The 24,629-nt window shown below is 40.9% G+C and overlaps 1 protein-coding gene across 4 annotated transcripts in view; it reads left to right on the top strand.

The window, feature by feature from the left end:
* The first annotated feature begins 981 nt into the window (after window positions 1–981).
* CDK13 (cyclin dependent kinase 13) overlaps window positions 982–24,629 on the top strand; it is a 125,729-nt gene continuing 102,081 nt past the window's right edge. For 2 of the 4 annotated variants that reach the window (XM_005205631.5, XM_010804408.4), the window contains exon 1: window positions 982–2,279. In XM_005205631.5, coding sequence (XP_005205688.1) covers window positions 1,066–2,279 — 1,214 coding nt within the window. In that variant the 5' untranslated portion in view covers window positions 982–1,065. 4 annotated transcript variants of the gene reach the window in all.

Genomic DNA, 24,629 nt, shown 5'->3' with positions numbered 1-24,629 from the left:
CACTCACCTTCGGCTTTCTCGGAGCGCGACATACGTGCGCGCTCTCGGCCTTGCGTCAGGGCCGAGGGGAAAGGCCGAAAGAGCGAGGCTAGAAGGAGGGGTTGCGGAGGTTAGGGCCCAACCAGCAAGTCCCGTCGTCCTCCCTCCTCCTGACGAAGAGCGGAGAGGGAAGGGGAGGAGCGAGCCGGGCCGGCCGCGCACTCCAGGAGCCTCCTCGTGGAGGGGGGGAGCGGAGGAAAAGGGCAGCACCGCCACCTCTGCTCGCGGCGGCAGAGGAAGAAGAAAGTCAGGGCCCCTACCCACCGGCACAGACTCAGAAACGCCCCCCCCCCGCCCCCATCTCCCCGGAAACAGCCCCCCGCCCAACCCCGCACACTCGCTGCCCCAACCGTGAGCCGCAGCCGGGTCGCCCCCGCCTCGCCCCGCCCCGCCCCGCCGCCCGTCCCTGCGGGCAGCAGAGTGCGCGAGGCCTTAGGCCGGGAGTTGTTGTCAGGCCCAGGCCACTTCCGAGGCGCCCGCCGTGTGTCGCCGCCACTACAGGAGGACGACGTCGACGCTGAGAAGGAGGAGGAGGCGGCGGAGGCGTGTTGTTGTCTCGCCCACTCCCCTCCCCTGAACTCGCACCCAACGTCAGGGCGCGATGAAGTGAAGCGGCGACGAAGGTGGTACTTCCGCGTTGCGCTGCCGGAGCCGAGAGCGCAGCCGAGGCCGCTCCCCCACCCCTGGGGGGCACTTGGAGGACTCCGGACTCCCCCGCAGGTCAGCGCCCGGCGCATCTGGTGTTTTTGCGGCTGAAGCTAGGACGACGAGAGCGATCGGGAGCTCCTCCGCCCGGATTCCTGCTGCCCTCGGGCCCGGAGGCCGCTACGTACCCCACTGTGACCTGGAACCCAGGGACCCAAGTCCCGATCCGGATTATCGTGGCGCTTCTCCCGGACGGCCCTGGTGCTCGGTGTCCCTCCGCCGCCGCCGCTGCCGCCGTTCCCGTTTCCGGCGGGGGAGATGGCCAGGATCTGACCCGGAGGAGGCCGCACCCGCGCCGCGCTCTGCGGCGGGCTCTAGGCGATGCCGAGCAGCTCGGACACGGCGCTGGGGGGAGGCGGGGGCTTGAGCTGGGCGGAGAAGAAGTTGGAGGAACGCCGCAAACGGAGGCGATTCCTGTCCCCTCAGCAGCCGCCGCTGCTGTTGCCGCTCCTGCAGCCGCAGCTCCTGCAACCGCCGCCGCCCCCGCCGCCTCTGCTCTTCCTGGCTGCTCCCGGCACGGCCGCCGCCGCAGCCGCCGCCGCCGCGGCCTCCTCCTCTTGCTTCAGCCCGGGTCCCCCTCTGGAGGTCAAGCGGCTGGCGAGAGGCAAGAGGCGCGCAGGAGGGCGGCAGAAGCGGCGCCGCGGGCCCCGCGCCGGGCAGGAGGCGGAGAAGCGTCGGGTCTTCTCGCTGCCCCAGCCGCAGCAGGACGGCGGTGGCGGTGCTAGTAGCGGCGGGGGTGTGACCCCGCTGGTGGAGTACGAGGATGTAAGCTCCCAGTCCGAGCAGGGGCTGCTGCTGGGGGGGGCCAGCGCGGCAACGGCGGCGACGGCTGCCGGGGGAACGGGGGGCAGCGGCGGGAGTCCGGCCTCCTCCTCCGGCACCCAGCGTCGCGGGGAAGGGTCGGAGCGCAGGCCCCGCCGGGACCGCCGCAGCAGCAGCGGCCGCAGCAAGGATCGCCACCGCGAGCACCGGCGGCGGGACGGGCAGCGCGGCGGCGGCGAGGCCTCCAAGTCCCGCAGCCGCCACGGCCACGGCGGCGAGGAGCGGGCCGAGGCCGGCAAGAGCGGTAGCAGCAGCAGCAGCGGCGGCCGGCGGAAAAGCGCCTCGGCCACGTCCAGCAGCAGCAGCAGCCGCAAGGACCGAGACCCGAAGGCCCATCGAAGCCGGACTAAATCGTCCAAAGAACCGCCTTCGGCCTATAAGGAGCCGCCCAAGGCCTACCGGGAGGACAAGACCGAGCCCAAGGCCTACAGGCGGCGGCAGCGGTCCCTGAGTCCGCTGGGAGGCCGGGACGACAGCCCGGTGTCTCACCGGGCCTCGCAGAGCCTGCGGAACCGCAAGTCTCCCAGTCCGGCGGGAGGTGGCAGCAGCCCCTACTCGCGGCGGCTGGCCCGCTCCCCGAGCCCCTACAGCCGCCGCCGCTCCCCCAGCTACAGCCGCCACAGCTCTTACGAGCGCGGCGGCGACGTGTCCCCTAGCCCCTACAGCAGCAGCAGCTGGCGCCGCTCCCGGAGCCCCTACAGCCCCGTGATCAGGTGAGTTCCGCGTCCCGAGCGTCCGTCATGGGCTGGGCCGGCCGGAGCCTGGAGGCTGGGCTGGAGGTGATGAGACTCCGCAAAATTCGGGTCCGCGGGCGGGGCGAAAAACCCCACCTCGATCGGGGCTTCCGGTGGGGAGGGGCGCTTTCGCGCGCCCGGGACCCCTGGTGGGGGGATTTGGAGGGGACAAAGCGACAGGTCCAGCAGACTCTCTCCTCGCTCTGGAAAGGAAGGGTGGGGAAGAGTTCAAAGTTTTAAACTTGTTGCATTAATATATTAACAGATTTCTCTAAACTGCTCTTAGCTTTTTCCAGCCCAATTGCTTTGGGTAAACTGAAAGGTGGTTGGATTTGTCATAATTTGAAAGCTCTCAGAGGTTTCATTGCTGGAGACGTAGGACTGGGTCACGGCTTAGGGAGTAAATATTGTAAAGGAGAGTCGGCACCAGGTGCTGATGTCAAAGTTAGGTGTGGATTGCATATGTTGCATATGAGGAGTACAGCGATGGGAGAAGCAGCCTTTCTGTAAAGATCGTTGTTTCAGTATGTGAAACAGCTGAAGTGAAAGCTCATGGTTATAAATTCGAAGATACTTATTTTATATTCTTGTGTGGAATAGTTTTTTCACCTGACCTTCCAGTCCTGGTTTTAGAAAAAAATGGCGAGATTGTGGATTCATTGTTTGTGTGACACTCAGTTGCTGATAACGTCATTTAAATACAGTGTAGTTGCTGTGGTCCAGTATAGCGACCGAGTGAATGACTTAGTACTGAACGTTTCTTACACTATTACGCTATCTGCTATTTAAATTATTTACGTTACAGTTAACTGGACCTTTAAGTATCAGGATTTTTGTTTAAGTATCTTTGAAAAGTATAATTTGATCTAGTGAAATTGGAGTAATTTTTTTATGCAGCTGTTATGCCTTACCTGTTATATAATACTATTCTCCAAAAAAAGTGTGTGCCTTGATATAAATTTATATCTGTTAAGCAAAATAAATTGGAAGTAACTTTTGAGGATAGTTCATGTTCTTAAATACCCTTTAGATGTGTAGGAATTCTAGGCTTTATAGTTTAGGGTATCGGAAAATGTCGGGTTTTTTTTTTTTTCTATTGGTCTTTTCAGTAATGCCAAGCAGCTGCTGAGCGTGGTTATGTTGACTACAATATGTGTACCTGTAAAATTAGATCTTCTTGAAGCGTCAGCCTAGTGTTTGTAAAGATGTGATTCCAGTAGAGATGTGTTTGCCTTTAAACCAAAACAGCTGTATAAATCTCTTCATTCTTGCAGGGTTGCGGCACACTTATAGTGCTAGTTGATGTGTTAAGCAGAGAATATCAAGATTGAACACTCAATTTCACCATATCTAGCTTCTATATCTTGTAAGAGTTTATATTTTACTTTAAATGAAATATGTTAGGTTTCCCAAAATGTTTATATTTTTTGCAGGTAAATCTGCTTTTGACTGATTAGGTCTAAGTTTCAGTGCTTTAGATAGATATTAAGTGTATGATGCAGGTTTAAGAATGAATTTTGTGTTTATCAGACTTTTTAGTTGCTAGGTACTTCAGTAAGGTTCTTTATTATCTAATAGTGCTGTGTATTTTGTATTTATTACAGAGCAGCGTTATGTGTGGTTAGGGGTGTTATTTTATATTTAGCAAGTATTTATTGAGCATGTATTATATGCCAGATAACTGTTTTAGGGACTGAAATAATAGCAGTGAAGAAAGACAAGGTCCTTCCCCTTATGAGCCTGGCATTCTAGAGGATCATTCATACAGAATCTTTGCATGGTGTCTGTACTGATCACCCATGTTTATAAATGGTTGGATTTGGAAGAAGCTTTAGAATATATTGGCCAACATTCCTGACAGCCAGCCTTTTGACTGTGTGCATGTATACATCTAGAGGTGGGAAGATGTTATATTACTTTGCGATAGCCTGGAGCTTCTACTCCTGGTTTGCCCAGTTTCTTAGCAAGTCCCTGGGAGATTCCATTTCCTAAACTTTAACAGGGAAATACTTGTTTTTTTGGGTTATTTCAAGGATTAAATGAAAAATTTGTGTTTTGTGTATGTGTATTTAAAATTGGTAAATTTTACTGTATTTAAATTACATCTCAATAAAACTGATATTTTTAAATGGAAAAAATTTGTAAAGTATAGAAATATTATAGACTATTACAGAAATATAACATTGTAGAATATTTATAGAATAGCTTGAATTGCTGGAATTTTTCATATTGAAACCAGAAATCTGCCTCCACAAAACTTCTGCTCACTGCTTTGAGTTTAGCTTTTTGGAATGGTTCAGAGCAAACATGTATGCTGCCTCTTCAAAATATAGACATTTGTGTTTTCTGAGTCTTTTTTTTTCTGGGTCAAAAACCTAATTTTTCATACAGTTTTTAGATTTCACGTTGTATTATGCCTAGTTTGTCAAATGTCCTACTTGAAAATAGGACTCAATATATAGTTAAAATAGTTAATTGAAAAGCTTGATTTTTAAATATAGCAAATGTGTTATTACTGTTTTGGAACAACTAATTGATCTCTCTTGTCCACGTTAATGCAGAAAGTTTTAAGTAATTATGGTAGATGGCCCACATTGTTTAATGAATAGACTGTTGGATTGTGAGCTCCATGAAGGCAATTAGCCCGTCTTGCCTACCGTTGTGTTCCTAGTGCTCAGCGTAATATCTGGCACCAGTAGACTTATTAATTGTTGAATGGGGACAGGAAGGGATGATGGAGTTTACTGAGCACATGAAATGCTGTGGGCCTGGGTACTTAAGAGAGTTTAATAGCAACTGTGTATTTTGCTATAGGAAATAGCAGAGTGATATTTTGTAGCACTCTTGGAGCTTATGTATTAAGGAATTCTCAGTGTAGATATTTTAAGGAAATGCATGCGCCTTTAAAATGATATGGAAACCATGGAATGAAAGTTTTTCTCTGTATTCCTAGAATAAATCCTCTATTCCATTGACTTCTACTTTATGACTTCTACTTCCATCGACAACCTGCTCTTTGCCTCCGTCTGAATCTTTAGCCCCCTGCTGCTCATGCTTTTCATAAAGTCCTTTCTTTTTCTCCTTTATAACCAGGTTACCATATTTTCTTTGCTAGTTGACTCTTGGGGTGTGAGAAGTCACATAATTCTGCTGATTGGCCTTACAATAAATGTGCAAGTGAACTGAAGAGAGGGGCTGTGTAGAATGAGAGAGTGGTACTGATATTTAGGTTTTACTGAGTGCCAGGCATTGACAGATATTTAACATACATTTACCTCCAAAACCCATGCTGTGGTTGGAACATTCTTGTTGATAGACTGGGAAATGGAACCTCTAAAAAGTTAAGTGATTTGTTCCAAGGTCAGCTTGGATTCAAATGCTGAGCTGATCCTTAAGTATAAACTCTTGACAGTTTATACGGGGCTCAGGGGAGCTGACCATCTACCTCACTTGGTGATCTGTTTTGCTAAAATTTACCCTGTTTGGTTACTTGTGTGTTAATTTCTGTTTTCTGACCATCTCCGCAGCATTTTGAGGATTTAAAAAAAAATTTCAAAAAAACCCAGATTCTTCTAAAGGTCCTTTCAGGTCATTTTGTCTTTTAAATTGTAGGTTTTATGAATAGGAGGCTAAAAACATTTCTTGGAGGCACTAGTAATACTTAGTTATTGACGGTTGTTTTGCAATGGCATGTCTTGGTCTGAAGTCACTCAAGTCAGACCAGTTTGAATCAGTACAATAAATTGCTATATGTAATTGATATCTTTTCTGAACCTGTGGAAGTTCTCTTCCACCAAGCAGCAGCAGAAGCCCCGATTGTGGAATAATGAAACCCTGAGGATCTAAAGACAGGCATACATTTAAATGAATTTACTGGTATTCACTTGCATATGTTGTAGGGTACCTCTGTTGTGGATTATTTAGTGTTTTGTCCTAAAAACTAGTGCTCAAAAATAAATGAAGACATTCCAGAATTTTTAAAACACTATTACTCATAAAATACTGATTTGATATGTACTTATTAGAAATGTCATGAATATCCATAGATGAATTGAGTTCTTAAAATGCTTTTCAAAAGTGTTAAAAAGATAGGCTAGTTGAATAAATACAGAAACACTCAGAAGGGATGGAAATTTAGGTGAACTGTCTTAAATCTCTAAACCTGTAATCACTCCTTTCATTCCCAAGATGGCCTTGTGTTTTGCTACTTCTCTGGCCAGACCTTACCTGACATTTCTGTCTACTCATTCTGTATCACATTTTTGTTTTAACACTGATATTATTGCCTTAGTTCAGGCCTTCATTTGTGATCAGACTTCCTGTTATTCTTTTCTTCCCTGTTCATCCATTCTTTTCTTCCCAGTTCATTCTTTATCCAGGAGAGTTTTCTGAAAATTTTGGTTAGGTTGTGTCACTTCCATTAATTTAAGTCCACATTTTCTAGTGCATTGTCAGTTAAGGCCTTTTATTATCTAGCCCTGTTCTATCAGAGTTCTACTTTTAGAGGTATTTCTATTTCTCTACATTTTTACTTTTGCTGTTCCTTTAGCTTGAAATCCCTTTCTCTTCTCTGCCTCCACTTCTGCAGCTCAAAATCCAGCTCAAATTCCACCATCCTGAGACCTTTCTCCATTCATCCAGAAAAAGTTAATTCCTTTTTTAAATATCCTTATAGCACTTTGCTGTAGCTTTAATGTAGAGCTCTTAAAAATTTAATTGTTTGTCTGACTACATTTCCCTACTAGATTGCAAGCTCTTAGAAGACAAATTCCAAAGTGTATTTATTAGTGGTTGAATTAATTTAAATATTTTTCTCCACAGATTAATGCAAATCAACTTTTGCACAGATGCCATTTGTATCTCTAAACTTACCTACTGTTTTGGTTCACATATACTCCAGGATGGGGGAAGTAATTGTTTTGATTTTTAAGTGAAGAATATAAGAACCTCCCTCTTTTAGCTTCTACTTTATTGGAATGAGTCAAGGATACTGGGAGTCACTTTTAATGTGAGTAGAATGAATTCAGGGACTTCCCTGGCAGTTCAGTGTATAGGATTCTGTGCTTGGAGCCAGTGTTCAGATCCCTGGTTGGGGAACTAAGATTTTACATGCCAGGATGTATGTGGGCCCTCCCCTAACCATCGCCCCACCCCCCCCGCCCCGCCCGACCCCGACAAAAGAATAAGTTCAGACTTAGTGTTTATATTTGCACTCTGTTGTGTGATCCAATAATGATCTGTTTTTCTTGGTGAAAATTTTCTAAATAGACTTTATGTCAAATTTTCATTACCTAACTCTGAAAAATTAATAGCTATTTCTGAAAAACAGTTGAAAATTAATGTTGCTTAATATTAATATTTAAGGTCATTTACATTTTTTATTCTGTATGCTTTCTATGAATATCACTTAAGTTTTTGCTGTGATTTTTGTTTTTGGTTGACTTTGTTTCATATGTAGATATTTGTAAACTTTAAACTGGATGTTGGAAGCAAAAGTATTTGCTAGAAAAATCAGCTCTTGTTTAGTTGCTCAGTCATGTCCATTTCTTTGCTACCTCCCATGGACTGCAGCACACCATGCTTACCTGTCCTTCACCATGTACTGGAGTTTGCTCAAACTCATATCCATTGAATCTGTGATGTCATCCAGCCATCTCATCCTCTGTCGTTCCCGTCTCCACCTGCCTTCAATCTTTCCCAGCAACAGGGTCTTTTCCAACGCGTTGGCTCTTCACATCAGGTGGTCAAGTATTGGAGCTTCAGCATCAGTCCTTCCAATGAATATTCAGGACTGATTTCCTTTAGGATTGACTGGTTTGATCTCCTTGCAGTCCAAAGGACTCTCAATAGTCTTCTCCAGCATCACAGTTCAAAGGCATCAGTTCTTCAGCATTCAGCCTTTTTTATTGTCCATCTCTCACATCTGTACATGACTACTGGACAAACCATAGCTTTGACTAGATGGACCTTTGTTGGCAAAGTAATGTCTCTGCTTTTTAATATGCTGTCTAGGTTTGTCACTATTCTTCTTTTAAGGAGCAAGTGTCTTAATTTCATGGCTGCAGTCACTGTCCATAGTGATTTTGGAGCCCAAGAAAATAAAGTCTGTCACTGTTTCCATTGTTTCCCCTGTTTGCCACGAAGTGATGGGATCAGATGCCATGATCTTCATTTTTTGAATGTTGAGTTTTAAGCCAGCTTTATCACTCTCTTCTTTCACCTTCATCCAGAAGCTCTTTAATATAACCTCTTCTGGAAAAGGTCAGTTTTCATTCCAGTCCGAAAGAAGGCAGTGCCAAAGAATGTTCAAACTAGTGCACAGTTGCACTCATGTCACACGCTAGCAAAGTATTGCTCAAAATCCTTCAAGGTAGGCTTCAACAGTATATGAACTGAGCAAGAACTTCCAGATGTAGAAGCTGGATTTAGAAAAGGCAGAGGAATCAGAAATCAAATTGCCAACATCTGTTGGATCATAGAAAAAGCTAGAAAAATCAGAGCTATTATTCACAGTGATTTTTGTTCCATGAATTTCCACACATGCAAATTATGGAATCTAGTGTTCTTAATGTATTTGGAAAATAAATGTAGGTTAGAGGATCAAAGTCTAGGCTAAAAACTGGAATTTACGTAAATGGAAATGAAAAAGGTAGTGAGAGGAACTGAAAACTGAAAGTAGTTAACGGGCCACATGCCTCCCCTTTTCTGTTTCTGCATTTTCATTGCATAGGGAAACTTTCACTGAGGTATTTTATTTGACACTTCAAACTTTGTCCACCTTTTAATTAATTATTTCACTTCTCTTGGAGTCATTTCTTTTTCTGATATTGCTCTTCATTATTTTTTATATATCCTCAAAGAATAATAGAGGCTTATGTAGACATTTTAGTAGTACAGAGAAGTATAAGAGATTAAAAGTCCCTTTGAATCCACTTACCTGAGATCACCCTATGACATTTTGATGAACATGCTACTAGGCTTCTGTGCATATATTTGCAAGGACATAAGATTTTACATAACATACTATAATTCTATTTTGTAACCTATACTCCATATGTATTTTTTATATTGACTTCTAGTATTCTGTTATATGAATATATTGTAACTTGTTTGTCCAAGTCCATTTTGCTAGATTTTTGTTTTTTTCCTATGATCATGGATGCATCACAGAATTTTTGTGTACATTTGTTCATAATCTCTCCTAGATTGGATTTCCTAGGAATAAAATTGCTGGGGTCAATTTATAGGCTTATAAGCTTGATACACTATCATATTGACCTTTAGAAGACTTATCAATTTATATTTCCCAATGATGTGAGAGTGCCTGTTTCTTTGGTATCACCATCACTTGGAATTGTCAGATGTCCCACTATTTTTTTTTTTTTATTTGTGTTTCTTTAATATCTAGTAAGGATGCCTTTATTTTCATTCATATATTGAATGTTCTAATTTCTTGATTCATTATTTTGTTGTTTTTCTAATTTATAAGAGCTCTTTGTATTAGATTCTAAGTGTTTTTTATGGTACTAATATTTTTGTTATTCTTTTAACCTTCTTTATATAGCTTTTAGTTTTAACAAGTTTTGGATTTGTGTGTGCATACATGTTTTAAGTGGCATTAGTTTCTCTCAAACATCCAGTGGGAAAACCTTAATAATACTTAACTCCTCTCCTTCCCGAGTTCTGATGAATTGCTTGTTCTAATTGGTTCTTCTGTAATGGTCTTTGTGTCGTGTGCTCAGTCACCTCAGTTGTGTCTACCTCTTTGACCCTATGGGCTGTCCCCTGCCAGTCTCCTCTGTCCATGGGATTCTCTAGGCAACAATACTGGAGTGGGTTGCTATGTCCTTCTCCAGGGGATCTTACCGACCTGGGGATTGAACCTGAATCTGCCCGTGTCTCCTGCATTGCAGATGAATTCTTTACCCATTGAGCTACCTGGGAAGCCACTTGAGAAGTAATGATCTTTAGTGTGCTCTTACTTAGTTTGGAACTCTTTAGCTCATGTCCCTATTGTTGATTCTGCTTGCTTTTGGGCTTTACATTTTTGAGTCCCTCCTGTTTTCTGCATTCAAATTAATCTTAAAATGCTACTTTGAATCTGTCATTTATCTGTAAAACATGTTTACAGAGTCAAATCCTTGAATTGGGTATTTAAGATTCTCCATTGTAGACAGATCCAAAATAGCCTTATTTCTCACTGTATATGCTGATGACAATACAAACTGGACTTCTTACTATTTTAAAAATATGGAGTTGTAAGCTCCTATACCTTGGTTTATGTCATAACTTTCATTGGCCAGTCCTGCTTGTCCATTCTTTCAACCACAGTTTGGGTGTCATCTTCTCTATGAAGGCTTCGTTAATCTCATCCCAAAGTGCTTTGTCTTAATGCTTTTTTCTCTGAGATCACTTTTATGTGTACAACCAGGCTTACATTAAATAGAATTCTCCCACCTAACCCCAGGTATATTGGACGTGTTTTATTTATTCATTTTTTAAAATTCAGTTTTAAATTCAGTAAAGAAGTATAACTTTACATGTAGTATAATTCACCAGTTTTAAGTGTATAGTTAAATGGATTTTGGCAAATATATATATATACACACACCTGTATAACAGTCATCACAATCATGATAACTGGAACATTCCTGTTGCCTCAGAAAATTCCCTATGCCTCTTTGCGGTCCATTGTCTGCTTCTACCTGTGGTCCTTGGCAACCACTAATTTACTTTCTGTCACATCAGTTTTACCTTTCTTGATGTCATATAAATGAAATTATATGGTATGTAATTTTTGATGTCTGTCTTTTACTTAGCATGCTTTTGAGATTCACTGATGTTATTGTATATTCTAGTGGTCTGTTCCTTTTTATTGCTGAGTAATATTCCACTTACGAATATAGCACAGTTTGCTTATCCTGCTACCCAGTTGATAAGCCATTGAATTGTTTCCAGTTTGGGGCTGTTGTGAACAAAGCTGCTGTGAACATTTGAATATACTTTTTTTTTTTTTTTTTTTTGATCAAATTAGGGGTGGGATTGTTGTGTTGTATGGTTAAATGAATGTTTGACTTTATAAGAAAATGCCAGTCTGTTTTCCAGAATGGCTGTACCATTTTGCATTCTAGTTGGCCATGTTTGAGCATTCCAGGTACTTTGCATTCTTACTGAGACTTCAGCTTTTGTCTTTGATTTTAGCTGTTCTAGTTGATACATAGTGATATATCATTGTGGTTTTATTTACAGTTTCCATAATGACTAGTAATGTTGAGCTTCTTTCTAGTTGCTCTTCCTGTCTTCCGTGAAGTATCTTAAAATGTTTTGTCCATATTCTTTGTGAATTGAATTGCTTGCCTTATTGAGTTCTATGAGTTCTGTACATATCCTGGGTACAAACTCTTTATCAGATAACGTGTCTTGTAAAGATGAGCCAGTCTGTGGCTCACCTTTTCTTAACAGTAATTTCAAAGAGCAGAAGTTCTTAATTTTCATGGAATCCCACTTGACAGTTTTTTTCTTTTATGATTTCTGTTCTTTGTCTTCCCATCCTGCACTCAAACTGCCTAACTCATGTTCACAGGTTTTCTCCTCGAGTTTTTCTTTTTTAATTGAGATATAGTTGATTTACCGTGTTGTGTTAGTTTCTAGTGTATAGCAAAGTGATTCAGTTATTTTTATATATATATATATATAAATCCTTTTTCATTATAGATTATTATGAGATTGAATATATATACCCTTGGCTTTGTAATATATATTTTTAATTTGTCACAGTCTACTTTTATGTATAGTATAACATTACAGGAGCATATCTCCATTTTCTTCTTGTCTTTTGCACTGTTCTTGTCATGTTTTATTTCTACATGTGTATAACTTATAAGTAGACATGAAATGTAAAATGAGAAAAGTTACTTACCTACTTTATATATACCTTTCTTTTTAAAAAATTTCTCGTTTATTTTATCTTTGGCTGTGCTACGTCTTCATTGCTGTGTAGGTTTTTCTCTAGTTGAGATGAACAGGGGCTTCTCTCTAGTTGTGGTGTGTGGGCTTCTCATTGCAGTGGCCTCTCTTCTTGTGGCTCCCAGGCTCTAGAGCATAGGCTCAGTAGTTGTAGCACATGGGCTTATTAGCTGCTCTGTGGCATGTGGGATCCTCCCAGATTAGAGATTGGACCTGTGTTCAATGCATTCTCATGCCTTGGCAGGCAGAGTCTTTACCACTGAGCCACCAGAGAAGCCCTTATATAGACCTTTTCAAACATTTCTCTTTCCTTTGTATAGACCCAAATTTTAATATGATATTTTTCTGTAGCCAGAGAGATGGTTTTGAACATTTCTTTTAATGTAGGTCTGCTGTTTTATCTGTTTGAAAAAGTCTCCATTGCAAAAGATATTTTTGCTAGGTATAGAATTCTGTATATACTTTTCTCCCCGCAGGTACCTATTTCATTTCTAGCTCACGTAGTTTGATGAGAATTTTCATAATTGTTTTTACTTCAGCCACTGGATTTTAAGTTCCATGAAGTTCTTTTTTAATCTTAGTGTCTCTTAAGCATTTGTCATCTGTGTGTATCTATAGGTGATAGATACTTGACAAATAATTTTAGATTGATTTGAATTATAAAATATCTAGCATTTCAGAATTGAATAAAATTTCATAGGGATTGCATTGAATCCAGAGATTAATTTGGGAGTATTCCTGTCTTTATCCATTGCTTGTATTGTTGGTGTTCAGTTGCTCAGTTGTGTCTGACTTTGAGACCCCATGGGCTGCAGCATGCCAGACTTGCCTGTCCTTCACCTTCTCACGGAGTTTGCTGAAACTCATCACCAAACTTGAGTTGATGATGCCATCCAACCATCTCATCCTCATTGAGACCTGATGCTGGGAAAGACTGAGGGCAGGAGGAGAAGGGGTTGACAAGAGGATGAAATTGCTTGTATATAAAACTGTTAATACATTTTGCTATTAACAGGGTCTAATATTGGCCTTGAAATAAATTCTTCATGACTAGAGCTAGACTTGGAGAAGGCAATGGCACCCCACTCCAGTACTTTTGCTTGGAAAATCCCATGGATGGAGGAGCCTGGTAGGCTGCAGTCCATGGGGTCGCTAGAGTCAGAGATGACTGAGCAACTTCACTTTCACTTTTCACTTTCCTGCATTGGAGAAGGAAATGGCAACCCACTCCAGTGTTCTTGCCTGGAGAATCCCAGGGATGGTGGAGCCTGGTGGGCTGCCGTCTATGGGGTCGCAAAGAGTCGGACACGACTGAAGTGACTTAGCAGCAGCAGCAGCAGCAGCAGAGCTAGACTAATCAAAATTATGTGCCTTTGTGCAAGTCAAGTATCAAGCCTGTTGTATGCTGTTCTCCTGTCTTTCTTTTTTCTTTCTTCAAAAATATATTTGAAGACATGATTCAGTGAAACATGAAGACAGGGTTATGCTCAGTGGATGAGAACTTGTTTGCCTGAACAAATCAGCAAGTCAGCCATGTGTTTTCTACCTTTTTTTTTTTTTTTTTTAAACTTTTAGTATTGTGTTAGGAACATAAGGAAAGAAGATATACTTTTAAAATATGAAGCATTTCAGTATTACTTATTTTTTCTAGTTTTTCTAGTTTTAAAGTAATTGTACAGTTTATGCTGGTTTTAAATGGTGCAGTCAGTGGTCTTTAGTATATTCACAAAACAAATAATTCCTGCATAATAAAAACTGGAACAACCTAAGTACTCTGAATAGGGGAGCAGTTAAATATTTTATGGCACAGATATGTGATTTGCAAATATTTTCTCCCTTTGTATCACTTTGCTGATGTCTATTTGTATCACTTTGCTGATGTCTGTTAAACACAAAAAGTTTTAAATTTTGATGAAGTCTAGTTAATTTTTCCTTTTGTTGCTTGTGCTTTGGTGTCATATCTAAGAAGGCATTTCCTAATTGAAAGTCACAAAATTTTCTCCTATATTTTCTTCAAAGGGTTTTTATACTTTCAGTTCTTATATGTTGGTCTTTGATCTAATTTGAGTTACTTTTCTGGAATCTCAGTTCCATTCCATTGATTTACATGTCCATCCTTGTGCCACTACAGCACACTCTGGATTATTCTGCTACTGCTGCTAAGTCGCCTCAGTCGTGTCCGACTCTGTGCGGCCCCATAGACGGCAGCCCACCAGGCTCCCCCGTCCCTGGGATTCTCCAGGCAAGAACACTGGAGTGGGTTGCCATTTCCTTCTCCAATGCAGGACAGTGAAAAGTGAAAGTGAAGTTGCTCAGTCGTGTCTGACTCTTAATGACCCCATGGACTGCAGCCCACCAGGCTCCTCCATCCATGGGATTTTCCAGGCAAGAGTACTGGAGCAGGGTGCTATTGCCTTCTCTGGATTATCCTAACTTTGCAGTAATTTTTGAAATCAGAAAGTATGATTGTGTTTTTTGGGGAGTGGGGGAGGGTGGTGGAGAGATACTTTGCGTTTCCACATGGATTTTAGAATCGATCAGCTTGTCAATCTGTACAAAAAAGAAAGTTAAGGATTTTCATAGGAATTGCATTGAATTTGAAGATTAGTTTGGGAATATTACCAATATTCTTAATAATGTTAAGTCAGCTAATAATGTTAAGTCAACTAATACCTGAACATGGAATGTCCTTCCATTTATTTAGATTTTCCTTAATATTTTCAATGGTGTTTTAAGTTTTTAGGTACAATCCTTGCACCTTTTTTTTGCCAAATTTATTCCTAGATTTTTCTTTTAAGGCTGTTGTAATGGGAATTGATTTTGTAAGTTAATTTTTTTTGTAAATTTAAATAACTTTTACTGAAATACAGTTGATTTGCAATGCCATGTTAATTTTTGCTGTACAGCAGAGTGACTTGATTTATATGTATATATGCTTTTTCATATTTTCATTATGATTTATCATAGGGTATTGAGTATATTTCCCTTTGCTATACATTCAGTTCAGTTCAATTCAGTCGCTCAGTCGTGTCCGACTCTTTGCGACCCCATGAATCGCAGCACGCCAGGCTTCCCTGTCCATCACTAACTCCCGGAGTCTACCCAAACCCATGTCCATCGAGTCGGTGATGTCATCCAGCCATCTCATCCTCTGTCGTCCCTTTCTCCTCCTGCCCCCAATCCCTCCCAGCATCAGAGTCTTTTCCAATGAATCAACCCTTCGCATGAGGTGGCCAAAGTATTGGAGTTTCAGCTTTAGCATCATTCCTTCCCAAGAAATCCCAGGGCTGATCTCCTTCAGAATGGACTGATTGGATCTCCTTGCAGTCCAAGGGACTCTCAAGAGTCTTCTCCAACACCACAGTTCAAAAGCATCAATTCTTCAGTGCTCAGCTTTCTTTATAGTCCAACTCTCACATCCATACATGACCACTGGAAAAACCATAGCCTTGACTAGCCGGACCTTTGTTGGCAAAGTAATGTCTCTGCTTTTGAATGTGCTATCTAGGTTGGTCATAACTTTCCTTCCAAGGAGTAAGTGTCTTTTAATTTCATGGCTGCAATCACCATCTACAGTGATTTTGGAGTGCCCCCCCGCCCCCCCCCCCAAAAAAAAAACTCAGCCACTATTTCCACTGTTCCCCCATCTATTTCCCATGAAGTGATGGGACCAGATACTATGATCTTAGTTTTCTGAATGTTGAGCTTTAAGCCAACTTTTTCACTCTCCTCTTTCACTTTCATCAAGAGGCTTTTAAGTTCCTCTTCACTTTCTTCCATAAGGGTGGTGTCATCTGCATATCTGAGGTTATTGATATTTCTCCCGGCAATCTTGATTCCAGCTTGTGCTTCTTCCAGCCCAGCATTTCTCATGATGTACTCTGCATATAAGTTAAATAAGCAGGGTGACAATATACAGCCTTGATGTACTCCTTTTCCTGTTTGGAGCCAGTCTGTTGTCCCATGTCCAGTTCTAACTGTTGCTTAAGCACACATAATTTTCTGAATTTCAGTCTGTAAAGTTAAGCAGTTGGTGTACTGGAGTAAATGGTACAGCTTCTTTCGTTTTTATTGAGGAAAGTGATAATGTAAAAAACAATGTAAAACACATTTTGGTTTGTAGTAATTACTGGTAGTGTTCATCTTTAAACTTTTCTGTTGGTGTTTATCCTTAAATTTTTCTGTAATTTTCAGTTTTCTACAGTGAAGTGGTGTGACTTTTTTTAACCTACACTCTTTTTGGTATTTGCATATGTAATACTTGAAAAGTGTACGGAGGTATAGCAAGATGTGAAAGCTACCCTTTATGTCCTTTTCATTTCCATTTCCTTCCAAATATATAACAATGTAAATAGATTGGTGTACATCCTTTCTTTGCATATATGCTTCCATATAAACATAAGTATTCATAAACATTGAAGATGTTTTTAAGCCATAAATGTTCTTTACTGGTTTTTAAACAGTATTATGTGAAGATGTTTCCAAAACTACATAGAATTCCATAATGAAATTTATTAGCTTTATTTAACCATCAACTGTTGGACACTAAGCTATTTTTTTCGTTATTTTTGATTTACGAATAATCCTTTAAAGTATATGCTAGGGATAACTTTTGACACATTTGGAAATGTTTTTGTAGCATATGTTCTTAAAAGTGGAATTACACTTCCAAAGCATTTGATAGATACTACCAAATTGCCTTTAAAAAACAGTTTTAGTTAGCAATTTTGTATTTTCTCTGATAATTTATGTGAGTGACTGTTTCTTTGTATTCTTGTGACTACTTGATATTTTCAGAATTTCTCTTTTTGCCATCCTGATGGATGTAAATTTATTACCAATGTTTTATTTTGCTTTTTTCTGGTTACCAGAGAGGAGAGAGCATTTAAAATTTTTAGGGACTATTTGTATTTCTTCTGTGACTGAATTAATTTTCTAATTAAGAAGACCATCTAGTTATTAAAAAGAAGGAGCAAACAGTTTTTACATTAAAAAAAGTAGTTTTGTTCACTAAATCCCCATGGGGTAATTAATGCAAAATATTTGGTTGTTAATAAAGAATAAATTCATCTCAGTGTTTACCTGAATAAACTAAGTAACTAAATGTGATTCTGTCTCCTAAATCTTAAAGTAGAATTTTATCAGTGGACCAGTGCCCATTAGTTGACTAGCTGGATATCTGTTAACCAAAGCATTCTTTAGTATTAATATTTGCAGACAGAGAAGTAGATGACTTGTTCTTAACTTTTATTCATTAATTCAGTAAATATCTTTTGATCTCTTACTATATGCCAGACATAGATTTGGGCATTGGGGCTATAGTAGTAAATGAGACATTGGTTGAGGAGAGGGCTGTATATGTACTAATTTATCTTTCTGATGAGGGAAAGCCTCACTATGAAGTTGACAGTTAAATGGAGACCTAAGCAATGGCACCCCACTCCAGTACTCTTGCCTGGAACATCCCGTGGATGGAGGAGCCTGGTGGGCTGCAGTCCATGGGGTCTCGAAGAGTCAGACACGACTGAGCGACTTCACTTTTCATTTTCATGCATCGGAGAAGGAAATGGCATCCCACTCCAGTGTTCTTACCAGGAGAATCCCAGGGACGGAGGAGCCTTGAAGGCTGCCATCTATGGGGTTGCACAGAGTCGGACACAACTGAAGTGGCTTAGCAGCAGCAGCAGATGACAAGAGTCAGTTATGTGATGATCTAAGCATCCAAGGAAGGTAAAAAATAATATTTTAAGGTATCAAGTCAAGAAGCATGGCCTTTCTTTCTTCATATTAGAAAAAAATTAAGTACAGTTTATTTACCATATGTTAATTTCAGGTGTGCAGTAAAATGACTCATACATCTGTATCACATATAACTATTCTTTTTCAGATTCTTTTCCATTATAGCTTATTATAAGATATTGAAGATAGTTCCCTGTGATATGCATTAGGTCCCTACTGTTTATCTGTTTTAAATATAGTAGTGTGTATCTGTTAATCCTGAACTCCCAATTTATCACCTCCCCTCCTTTTTTCCTTTGGTAATCATAAGTTTGTTTTTAGTGTCTGTGGGTCTGTTTTGTAAATAAGTTAATTTGTATCGTTTCTTTTTAGATTCCACATATAAGTGATATCATATGGTATTTGTCTTTCTCTTTCTGACTTATTAGTATGATCATCTCTAGGTCCATCCATGTTGCTGCAGATGACATTATTTCATTCTTTTTTATGGCTGAGTAATCTGTTGTAGATATCTTATCTTCTTCATCAGTTCATCTGTTGATGGACATTAGGTTGCAAAGTGTGACCTTTTGAAGGCTTGGGAAAGAGGCTTGTGTGGCTGGACCCATAAAGACATATACACAATAAATGGAGGAGAAAGATGTAGTATGGTGTCGTAGCAGTAAATAATGCCTGCCTTTGAACTGGAAGACTTGCTCTTGAGTATTGACTCTACCTTTTTATAGATCCTGGCCTCTAAACTTCTGAACCCTCTTCATCTTCCATCTGCTTTCTCTGTGCCTTGGTTAATATAAAGAGCAAGTCAAATGAAAAATGCCTATAAAGGTATGGTGTGCTTGTTTATTTAATGAAAGGCCACTACCTGTGTGTTTTGCTAAGGGCTATGGAAGGACACTGAAATGAATTACATTTGGTGTTTGCTCCTTAAAAGAGGATGTAGTCTAGTAGTAATATAGTAATATCTGAAATACAATGTTGAGAATGATGGAGATCTTAAGGATGCAAATAAGGTGGTATAGGGACTCAAAGAAGGGAGAGCTTTCTGTTTTCTTGGAGTTGGCTTTATGATGAACAAAGGACTCTTGAACTAGCCCTGGAAAGATGGGTATGGTTTCAATAGAAGATGGAGGGGAAGAGAATAATCTCAGTAGGTCAACCTGTGGGAGTAAAGGCATGGAGCCTTAGGCAAATTCAGAAGGAAAGGTTAGGACCAGACAGATTATGCAACATTTTAATACTAGGTTAAGGAAAGTGAATTCCATTCAATAGGAACACTACCAGTAAATATTTATTGAGCATCTGCCTTTGCCAGGTCTGTGCTGGTTAGGGCTATGAAAATTCAGTGATCTCAGTTTAGTTGGAGAAGACAGATTAATTATTATAATTTTAATGAAATGTGAATAAAGTGTTGCAGAATCATATTTCAAGGAACTATGCCAACTTCCTGGCATAATAAGGGAAGGCTTCATAGAGGTAGATATTAGTGCTTGGACATAAAGTATCCCTTTTTGTAGCAGATAAAATTGATAGAGAGGTATATGAAGAAACATTCTAGACCTGGCACTTTATGTGTTTTGGGATGGCTGGATGAGGTTTTGTGTGCAGTACAAGGCTGTGAAGAGTTTTGTCAGAGAGAAACTGAAAGATTCAGGTGGCAGCGTGAACAGTACATTAGAAAAGGTAGAGATGTGAGGTAGGGAACCTGTAAGACTGTTATGCTGGACCAAGTAAAAGATGATGTAGGACCTCTTCATGTGAAATAGTAGCTAAGGGAATAGACAGCCTGGAAAATTGGAGACCTGCTTAAGATGTAGAATTGGCAGGACTTGAAAATGAGTTGGCTGTGGGAGAAGGGAGGAAAGGATCAGGTGGAATATGGAATGACTTCCAGATTTCTGCTACTTCAGTGGATACCATTGCATGAGGATAGAGTATATTTAAGGGGAAAGGGGGTGGATTTGGAGAGGTAGGCTAATAGTTTCAGCTGTATTGTGTCAGAGGTGCATATAGGATAATTGGGAGGGGCAAAGGATGACTTGGGGAGTGATCAACATTTAGATGATGATATAAGCCTTACATAGTGAATAGGGAAAATCATGCAGTTTGTCCGACTCTTTGCAACCCCATGGACTAAATTCTCCAGGCCAGAATACTGGAGTGGGTAGCCGTTCCCTTCTCCCGGGGATCTTCTCAATCCAGGGATCAAACCCAGGTCTCCCACATTGCAGGTGGATTCTTTATCAGCTAAGCCACAAGGGAAGCCATATATAAATATAAATTATATAATCATCGGAGAATAGGTAAGTGAAGAGGAACCTTAAGGAGCATTGAGAGACAGCCATAGAAGCCAAAAAACAATCAGGAAAAAAAAAAGTTATTAAAAGTGGTTGGAAGTTTTTTTTAAAGGGTGTAGTCAGTGTTGTCATCATAGATGTTGACATTTTTCTTTCTTTTTCCCTTTATTTTTCCTCCAGAAGTAGGTCATTGGTCACCTCAATAGTTTCAATGAGGATATATAGGTCAGATTATAGTGACTTGAGTATATGGGGCAGATTAGAATTTGGCTATAATTGGAAGGAGAGATAAAGATACAATATCAAGGTACTATTGTTTGGTTATTTTTTCTTGTCTGTTTTTAAAGATCAGAGAGTCATGAGTTTTTTATTTCCTGAGAGGAGATAGTGAATAGACAGCAAAGGGTTGAAGTCACAAGTAATGGAGGAGCCTAGCGTAGTGCATCTCAAACTGTAATGGGAATTTTGTTGAAATGCAGATTCTGAATTGGAAGGTCTGGGTTGGAGTCTGAGATACAGCATTTCTGATAAGCTCCCCGGATCAGGATGCTGCTGCTTTTGGTTATGGGCCATACTCTTTGAAGTAATATTTAGAGAATATGGGATTGGTAGTATTATAGTGAGTTAGCCTTAATAGATGGAGAAGGCAATGGCACCCCACTCCAGTCCTCTTGCCTGGAAAATCCCCTGGGTGGAGGAGCCTGGTAGGCTGCATGCAGTCCATGGGGTCACTAAGAGTCGGACACGACTGAGCGACTTCACTTTCACTTTTCACTTTCATGCATTGGAGAAGGCAATGGCAACCCACTCCAGTGTTCTTGCCTGGAGAATCCCAGGGACGGGGGAGCCTGGTGGGCTGCCGTCTATGGGGTCGCACAGAGTTGGACATGACTGAAGCGACTTAGCAGCAGCAGCAGCAGCCTTAATAGAAAGAGGAACACCTGCTCTGAGGTGGAATATAAGGTGGATGGGATTCAAATTAGGTTTACAGGTAGGAAACATGCTTGGTAACCTTAATTTGTTTTTTCTGTGCAATAGAAGTAAAGTAGCTTAAAAAAAAAGAGTTCGAGAATGGTTGTGAGCTTAAAAAAGGTGTGAAGGTTTGGAATAGTTACTAAAAAGAGAAGGGAAGTGAGTGAGTCTGAGACCTGTTATAATCACTGAAAAGTGAGAATTATTAATAGTTTGGTTATGGTATCTGTACAAATAGTTGGGACAAGGAGAGACTAGATTTGAGGAAGTCAGGAGAGGTAATGAGTTCTGAAATAGAACAGTGGCTTTCAGAGTAGAAAAGGAAGATGTCCTGGTAGCTCAGACTTCCCTGGTGGCTCAGATGGTAAAGAATCTGCCTGCAATGCGGGAGACCCAGGTTCCATCCCTGGGTTGGGAAGATCCCCTGGAGAAGGGGATGGCAACCCACTCCAGTATTGCCTGGGGAATTCCATGGACAGAGGAGACTGGTGAGCTACAGTCCATGGGGTCACAAAGAGTCGGACACGACTGAGCAACTAACACAAACACAGACAAAAGATGTCCATGTGAATTTGTGGTACATTACTTTATGTGACAAAAGGAATTTTGTAGATTAAAATAGGAATTTTGAGATAGATTATTCTGGTAATAGATCCTGGGTAAACACAAGGATCTTTGTAAAAGGAAGCAGGAAAGTCAGAGTCAGAAAAGACCATGTGATGATAGAAACAGAGAGAGAGGAAATGTGTTGATGAAAGCAGAGGTCAGGTGATGTGGGACCATGAACCAAGGGATGGGTGGCCGTTAGAAGCTGGAAAAGGCAAGGAAACAGATATTCCCAAGAGACTGTAGAAAGAGCAAAGCCCTGGTGACATGTTGATTTTAGCCCAATGAGACATTTTGGACTTCCGGAAACTGTAAGATAAATCATTTGTGTTGTTTAAGCCACTAAATTTGTGGATTAATTTGTTACAGCAGCAGTAGGCAACATGCAGGGAATTGTGGATGTGTGGGAATGTTGAGTTAGAATCATAAAATCAGGCAACTAATGGCATGTGAAATGGGCAACAGAAAACTGGGAAGGCTTTTAAGCTGGGTAAGTGGGTGGAGGAGTGTGGTGAAATTAAAAATAGAGAACGACAGCAGATTTTATAGAATGGTGTTCATTTTGCATGTAAGTATGGGTTAGATATGGATTAGTTTTGAAACAAGGAGATAAATTTAAGCAGCTGCTATTTTATAGTACTATTTAATGGTACTATTAAGGTTAATAGCGCTGTTACAATAAAATGCATGGCAAATTTTATAGGAATATTTAGAGTTTAGAGTTTTGACTGAGTGACCAAAGGGGTGAGTGAGAGAGACTGGTTTTTTAAAAAATAATGCCACATTATGTTTATATAGTGCTTTTCTTCATTTTGGGAAGTGTCCTCCCCCACCCCCCGCCCCGTTTTATTGAGGTATAATTGACAAATAAACATAAAATTATATTCAAGGTATCAACAGTGATGGTTTTGATATATGTATGCATAGTGAGAGGCTTTCCACACATTCATGACTTCGCATATTTACCTTTTTTTACCTTTTTTATTTTTTCTTGTTGTTTAGTCGCTAAGTCGTGTCCAACTCCTTGCGATAAGTAATATCATGCAGTATTTGTCTTTCTCTGGCTTACTTCCTCCAGAAGTAGCATAACATCCTCCAGATTCATCAGTGTTGTCACAAATGGCAGAATTTCTGTCTTTTTTTTTTAAGGCTACATCATATTAAACACATGCCCCCATTTTCCTTATCTGTTCATTTGCTCATGAACACTTAGGTTGTTTCACTTAGTATCTTGGCTGCTATGAATAGCACTGCAGTGAACCTGGGCGTATAGGAGTATTTTGTTTTATTGTGCTTTGTAGGCTCTTTGTGTTTTTTTGTATACAAACTGAACTGACAGTTTGTGGCACCCCTGTATTGAGTAAGTCTATTGGTGCCGTTTTCCCAGCAGCATTCTTTTTAAAAATATTATTTATTTTTAACTGGAGGATAATTGCCATCTTTTCCCTCTTGAACTTTACCTCTGCCCCCATCCCACCCCTCTAGGTCATCACGGAGCTCTGGGCTGAGCTCCCTGTGTTACGCAGGAGCTTCCCACCAGCTGTCTGTTTCATGTGTGGTAGTGCATATATGTCAGTGCTTCAGTGCCTTTCTCTCAGTTCATCTCCCCCTCTCCTTCCCTTGCTGTGTCCACACGTCTATTTTCTATGTCTGTGTCTCTATTCCTACCCTGCGAATAGCTTCATCAATACCATTTTTCCAGATTCCATATGTATCTGTTAATATACAATATTTGTTTTTCTCTTTCTGTCTTAACTTCACTCTGTATTAACAGGCTTTAGGTTCATCCACCTCAGTTCAGCTGACTCACAGTTGTTCCTTGTCATGGCCCAGTAACATTCCATTGTAGATATGTACCACAGCTTTGTCCATTCACCCGTCAGCGGACATCTAGGTTGCTTCCGTGTCCTGGCTCTTGTAAGTAGTGCTGCAGTAAACATTGGGGGTGCATGTGTCTTTTTGAATTGTGTTTTTTTCAGGGTACATGCCCAGTAGTGGGATTGCTGGGTCACATAGTAGTTTCATAATTTTAAGGAATCTCCATGCTCTTCTCCATGGTGGCTGTATCATTTTACTTTTCCACCAGCAGTGCAGGAGGGTTCCCTTTTCTCCACATCCTCTCCAGAATATATTGTTTGTAGATTTGTGAGGTGACTCCTCATTGTAGTTTTGATTTACATTTCTCTAATAATTAGCAATGTTGAGAATTTTTTCTTGTGTTTATTGGCCACTTGTATGTTGTCTTTGGAGAAATGTCTGTTGAGGTCTTCTCCTCGTTTCTTCATTGGGTTGTTTTTCTGATACTGAGTTGCATGAGTCACATGCATAATTTGGAGATTAATCCTTTGTTAATTGTTTCATTTGCAGTTTTTCTCCCATTCTGAGAGTTGTCTTTTCATCGTGTTTAGTTTCCTTTGCTGTGCAAAAAGCTCCGAAGTTTAGTTAGGCCTTGTTTGTTTTTGTTTCTGTTTCCGTTTCTATAGAAGGTGGGTCAGAGGATCTTGCTGTGATTTATGCCAAAGAGTGTTCTGCCTGTGTTTTCCTCTTCGAGTTTTATAGTTTCTGGCCTTACATTTAGGTCTCTAATCCATTTTGAATTTATTTTTGTGTATGGTGTTAGGAAGTGTTCTAATTTCATGTTTTTACACATAGCTGTCCAGTTTTCCTAGCACCACTTACTGAAGAGCTCCATTGTTTTTTTCTCCATTGTATATTCCTGCCTCCTTTGTCAAGGATAAGGTGCCCATAGATA

Source organism: Bos taurus, chromosome 4, assembly GCF_002263795.3.
Source record: "Bos taurus isolate L1 Dominette 01449 registration number 42190680 breed Hereford chromosome 4, ARS-UCD2.0, whole genome shotgun sequence".
In the NCBI taxonomy this organism is placed as follows: Eukaryota; Metazoa; Chordata; class Mammalia; order Artiodactyla; family Bovidae; genus Bos; species Bos taurus.
The sequence above is the reverse complement of the archived record's forward strand: the minus strand, read 5'-3'. Positions and strand labels throughout refer to the sequence as shown.